At 50.7% G+C, this 6,462-nt stretch overlaps 1 protein-coding gene across 2 annotated transcripts in view; it reads left to right on the plus strand.

Annotated features, from left to right (window-relative positions):
• Window positions 1-4,283, plus strand: part of SARDH (sarcosine dehydrogenase) — a 76,803-nt gene extending 72,520 nt beyond the window's left edge. For both annotated transcript variants that reach the window (XM_090022193.1, XM_090022192.1), the window contains one exon: window positions 312-4,283. In XM_090022193.1, the coding sequence (XP_089878319.1) occupies window positions 312-330 (19 nt within the window). In that variant the 3' untranslated portion in view covers window positions 331-4,283. The remainder of the gene's footprint in view (window positions 1-311) is intronic.
• The last annotated feature ends 2,179 nt before the right edge of the window (window positions 4,284-6,462 follow it).

Genomic DNA, 6,462 nt, shown 5'->3' on the forward strand with positions numbered 1-6,462 from the left:
GCAGGTTATTCCCAGCGAGGGCTGGGGGTCCCAGACTGAGCAACTCGTCACACGCAAGCACCAACAGCTGAGAGAGAGCAAAGGCTTTCGGACAACATCATCCTAGGCTGGAGGTGAGCCACCAACCCCATGGGAGAAAGGTGGCATATCCCAGCCCCTCGAGCCATGCCCACGGCGTTCGGTAGCAAGGCTGTAAGCCGGCACAGCAGCATCCGCCGGCATGGCTGTAAGACCTGGCTGCACTTAAACTCGGAGGGAGAGAAACACGAGGAGGGTCCTTTATCGATGCTGTTGTCTGGTTTCCTTTGCAGGTCTCCCTGGAATATGTGAAGGGCGGTGACTACATGCTGGAGCGGATGGGAGTCATCTACCCTGCCAGAGCTCACACCAAATCTCCGTTTGATCCGGAGAACAAGAGAGTGAAGGGGATATACTGAGAGACACCGAGCCAGCCCATGGGCAGAAAATGGACCAAGTTGCAATGCTGGTGGAAGGGGGAGGGAGGGAGGGATAGCGATAGTGAATTGTCCAGTATCCTAAAGGCCAAGTCTCTGAGCTGCAGGGGTGGCTCAGTGGCCTGCCGAGGCCTCTCATGGAGCAGGGAGACATTTTTTCCAGCCAAAAGTAAAGTTTTCAAAAAATGAATTCTTGGTGCAACCAAAATTCCTTTCAAGTTTGGGTCAAAATCGGGGGGGGGGGGAGAAAATGAAATTGGGAGCCTTCCAAGTGTGTTTCTTCTGTGCATTGCACTAAAGAAAACATTTCACCTTTTCCTTCCAAAGCATTGCTTTTTTTTCAGAATTGGTCTGACTTATTTTTCTCTTTTTTTAATGTTTTGGTTGATCCAAAATGATCCCCCCCCCCCTTCTTTCTCTGGAGTTTAAAAAAAAAAGAAATTTTCATTTTGGGTCAACCAGCCTCAAATGAAGTTTTTCTTGGATGTTTCACCAATGAAAACCCCATGGTTCAAACAGCAGCACCCGCCAGATCTCTGTTCGACTGCATCGTTGAGTCTTCAAACTCTGAAGAAAGCGGCATGATCTCTCTGCCTCCGTCTTGGTGACATAGATGTTTCCGTTTTGTTGTAAGCAGTAAAGCTCTGGGGGTGCTGGGGTACCTGATCCGTTGGGCACCCGCCAGCCTGGATGCAGGTCCCAGGTGTGGAAGAAGAGTAGCAAACTCCCCTTGAACTAATTCCCTGGGGAAGGTTTTGCTTCTCTTCTGAAAGCCACCCTGCGCTTTTTTCTGTAGCAGCTCCTCCAACCCTGGATGCCCCTTCCAGGTGCAGTGGGCTCACACGTGCCAGCATCTCCAGAAAAATTACCGATGAGCCAAACTCCCATTCCCTGTGACAAGCCAGGCTGCTAGGGCTTTGGTGGAGAAACCCTGCAGGGGTTATAGCTGGGGGGATCTGCTCCTGGAAATCCAGATCCAGGGCATGGCACAGACAACCGCTGGGCAACTTGTGTGGGCATGGCTGGTTGTGGCCAGCACGTAGGCTTTTCCCTCAGGGAGCCTGCCGGCCGTGCAAACCTGTGTCTCTGCCCAGCCACACACCTCTCCCTCCTTTTACACTCTCTTTGCACACTGCAAAGAGGGGCACAGAGCAGGTGTTATTGCTGCAATTATGGGAGCGTGCGGAGGCCGCCTGGAAATGTGGAGAGAGCGAGTGCATCCTCAAGGGAACAAAGATACAAGGCTGGCTTTGAAGCTGGGACTCTCCCACACGCTGCCCTGGGTGAATTTCCATCAAGTCAGAGATGTGCCTCGCTTCAGCAGGTGAAAATATCCTGGTGCCGGCTGAGCTGACAGCTCCGGCGCTGAGTTACTTTGGTCTAAGGTGCTTTCAGGCATCTGACAGAGAGATGGGCATTTCTTCCCCGGTTAGGCCAATGAGCAAGGACACCACTCACATGGAAGGGCACTAAATGAGGGTAGCGTGAACTCCACAGACACGGCTGCTTGTCCCTGGCAGGGCGGCCAGCTTTGATGTGATGCTTGCCATTCAACTTCACTGGACCACGAGGGTGTTCGGCTTATATCCATTGGGGCCATCTAGTGTCACTCTTTTCTGGACATGCTGTGAATCTACGTGCGACACCCTTGTCGTTAGCGGAGAGCTTGGCAAAATGAATAGTATCAGGGAAGTCTGCTAGAAATGTGGCTGATTGGGATTAGGAGACTTGTTTAAAGAGTTCATCAAGCCAACCATCCTACCGACTCACGGCTAATTGCTGTAATATCTTCAGGCCTCAATTCAGGAAAGATTGGAACTGGAATCCAGATCCTCAGAGGTATTTCAGTGCTTAACCCCACAAAAATCAATGGGATTTAGGCACCTAAATCGAGGAGACAGGCCCTGTGAACACCTTTCAGGACCTGTGCTTGTGCACTTAATATGCCTAAATGCCACTGATGCCGTGGTTTGCACTCTCCTCTCTTTCCAGCGTCTGATTCATCCCATTTATTTCAATTGCTGGCATTGCCAGAATAGTCCAAAATATTTGGACCGTTGATAGCAGAGAGTAAAAAGCTGTCCCCTTGTCTGTGCAAGGAGGCTGGGTCTCCCACAGCATCCCTCGAGCACACAGCAGGGTAGTTCAACTCATACAGGGGTATTTGATGCTGAAGCATGCAATTGCTATTGTTCCAACAGAGGTAAGGAGCCAAATGCTGGAAGAGGTATTTTATTTGGTAGGTCTAGAGACAATTCATCCTTTACCCTAGCCTCGCAAAGCACGGACTAAAACAAGAATGACCTTGTTTCATCTTCCTTAATGATGGAGTCTGGAAGGGTAATGGGATTTTACTAATACAAATGAACAATTACAATCTCCCTGCCTGGTCCAGGATGCTGATTATATAATATAGGAAGCTGCATTGCATGGCAATGTAGACATGTAACCATAACCGGGGCTCTCGCAGATCTGCAGCTGAGCTGCTATGCAAACGGCTTCACCAAGGATTCAACGCCCAGTGGCATCCATTGACCTCCGCAGGCTTTGGACTAGGCCTTTAATTTATAACTTGAGACAGATTTGGGCACCAATCTGGGATGGAAATGGCCTGGCTCTGGACCCCAGTTTAACAGACCTCATCAAGAACTGGGGGGGGAGGAGGAGAAGACTTGGCCATAAGGTCCAACATTTGGCCCAATTTTGTGCTTCCCAGTGCGCTCCACGTCTAGGCAGTTCCTCTAGCTCAGAGCAGGGCAGCCCCAAGTAGACTCCCACTAAGGGGAACTGTAGTTTCCTCGAGAGTCAACCCCAACGGCATCGATGTCGTGAGCCAGGGCTGCATTTGGCCCACAGCCTCCAGCCACTCCATCAGTCGCTCTGCTGACATATCCTTGGAGGGTGCCTTGAAGTCTCCTCTTTATTTCCCCAGCGGGTAGCCGATGTGGTGACTCATCGAGGCTCTAACCTCGGAGGTGACAGGCAGCAGCAGCTGCAGCCTCCAAGAGCGCGGGGCTTATTTTGGAGCGCTTTAGTACAGCTTCCTTTGTGCAAGCACAGTAGGTGGAGCGTTAATTGCTAAGGGGAAAGGTCGGCTGATTCCAGCCCATTCTCCCTACCAGCTTCTCTCCCTTAAAGATCAGCTTCATATGAGCAGAATCCCCATTTAGCACTGCCTGCTTTTCAGCTAGGATAAATAATGCTCCTTGCAGATGCCTGCCACCTTCCAACAGTCGTCTCTATGCTAGGGCAGAACCAATTAAACATATGACAGCACCGTGTGCTCCCCGTGATCTATGAGCAAGAGCATTGCAGGGGCAAGGTGCCAGTCAGGCAGCTATGGAAAATGAAGTGCTGAGCTTGGCAATATACAGCCTATTGATTATGTGCTGCCTGCCTTCTGCGCAGAGACTCAAACGCTGTCAGAGCTGCATGTACTCTATAAACACGCTGCTGGAAATGCTAGCTCAGGAATCATGTTCCTTACTAAGCACTTGCATGCAATTCCCTCTCTCCCTGATTTTGCTAAACGTCATATTAGGGTTTGCCAAAGCATCTACGGGCATTAGATACTAACCACCTCTCTAAATTTCTAAGGCAGTGGTGTAACTAGTCCCTTGGGTTCCTTTGAAGCCCCCAACCTGCCTGCAAAAATGATCCATGTTGCGTTTCTGATCCAAACTCTGGCTTGACCAGGATGGCTGTGGTCTTGTGGGCCCCGCATCTCGCACTCCCCATGGTGCGGTCGGCTCCAAGCTGAGACGGGATTTGCTCTTCTAGCTCTTTAGAGTTGTTGCAAATGGGAAAAATAAAGTGGTCAGGATCCGATCGAGTGTTTCCAACACCTTGAGGCTAAACTTGGGTTGGCCTGAAAGTCAGTGAGACTTCAGTCTGCTCGGAGTGGAGGAAGGCAGCCCAGCCACCCTCACTGCAGGAGCGGGAACAGTCGCTGTTTGATCGGGGGCTTGTCAGAGACCTTCACCTTCATGCCTCTGGGGAGAGGACATTCCCTGAGGGCGGGAAGAGTGAGGAAGCGCCTTCTCCCTTGGCAATGTCGCACAACCTTAATTAAGCCAGGTCGGCAGCAGTAAGAGTGGATGAGCCTATAACACGACCTCACATTGCTCCTCGTCGTGGTTTGATCAGCAGAGCTTCACTAAGATGGATGCACCAGGAGCCTAATGAACCACCAAGGGGCTCACCCTGTGAGGAAGACCTCCTCTTTGCCTAGCAGGAGTAAGCCTGGATTGTGACAGAGAGAGGGTGGTTGGCTTTGTTTGATGCCTTCATTAAATCATCTCCTGCTCACTAAGCTGACGGCTCATAGAAACACATTGCAAAGCCCAGCCAGGAGGTTGTGTGTTGTGGTTGTGTTCGCAGCATGGTTGACAGTGTCTTCACACAGTATCAGAAGTGGCCTTTCCAATCTGATGCCAGATTCCCCCACCCGGGTGTTGTCCAGGTCGGGGAGTCCAAGGCATGTCCATCCAGATGTGATGCTAGACCCAGCCAGGCCCTTGGGTGCTCTTTAGATACAAAAATGGGAGTGATGCATCTGCACTTGCTTGATGGGCCAACTATAGGCTTGGGCCAAACTTTGTCCTGTTTTGCTATCCTGTCTAATACAGGCAAGGGCTGAGCATTGACAGGGGAAGGAACCAACCCACATTGACAGGAAGCTAGAAATAGTCTCTTCGATCCCCAAATTATGCAGCCAGCTCTAGGTCACGCTGCTTTCCCTCTCTCTAATGACAGCTGTGCCAGCCCACTTGCAACTTGGCTTTGCAGCCCTCCCGGACCTGTGAGCAGCCATGGAGCAAAGCAATACCATCCCCTCCCAAAGGCAGTGATATCACAGCAAGGGCAAGGAGATGGACACCAAAGCAAGGATGGGCCACTGCTGGGGTGCTGGTCCTGTCAACCTAGTGCCACTCCCTTGCTTTGGGCAGCCCCTGCTAGCTGCTCACAGTAGAAATCCCCTCTGCTTCTTGCTTCTTTCCAAATAACTCAGAATTAAGGGGTTGAAAAACATTATTTCCTTTGCAGCACGTGTAATCTTTCAAACTACCAACAAACCTTCTGCGGAGGCTGGGCAATTAGACTGCACACTTAGGTGGTTGCAAGGGCAATTGTTCTGCAGCCTGAGGGGGGGGTGGTATTATTATTTTCAAAGCGCAAGTGTTATTCCAAGGGAGTTTTTTATCACTGTTTTTCTTATTCACGTGATGGCAGGCTGACCTAAATTTCCCACCAATTGATCGGATCAAAATAATCTTCCAGCCTCCTTTCAGCCGGCAGGTGCATTTCACGTCAAAAGAAAACCATTTCTAAGCAAGTCATTAGCTCGAGTGACTTGAGAGAGATGCTAGCAAGGCAGCAAGGAAACAAAGCAAAGCTGCATGCTTGCCCTGTGCTGTCTCATGTCAGGTTTGCTCTCCAGGCAGCTGGCACCTCGGCAGACCCAGGCACCAGCTCATGGAAGTGAGCACGCAGGTCTTAGCACTTAACGGGCATTTGTCCTCATCACTCAGTGGTTACCCCTCTTTAGCACAAAGGGAGAGTGCTCTGGGGAGCTCTGCGGTCGGGTTCGCACGGCTCTGCAGGCTGCAGTTTAGTTGAATTGAAGTGCTAATGGATGGGGGGGAATCATATGGGGTTTGTTCATGCTCAGGCTGGAGCGGACTTTCATCGTGTTTGTACAGACCCTAGCACAAGGAGGTTCTGGGGTCAGCTGGGGTCCTTAGGGGCTAAGTAACAACCAAGCTCCTTGCATTTTGCTGGACTACTTAGTTTTACTTTCTCTTTTCATGTGAGTGGGATAGCTTAGGCACCAATGATGCTGCATTGAGTTGGGGCTGGGACTAGATGAACTCTCGGGGTTCCTTCAAACCCTGCTGTTCTATGATGCTGTGCCCTTGGCACCAAAGTCTCAGATTTGGGGTCCTGGCACCCTACGGGTATGTGCAAATCCTAAATCTGTTGTCTTTCTTAACATGAAATCCAGATA

Source organism: Crocodylus siamensis, chromosome 11, assembly GCF_052110815.1.
Source record: "Crocodylus siamensis isolate JL-2025a chromosome 11, ASM5211081v1, whole genome shotgun sequence".
Taxonomy (NCBI): Eukaryota; Metazoa; Chordata; order Crocodylia; family Crocodylidae; genus Crocodylus; species Crocodylus siamensis.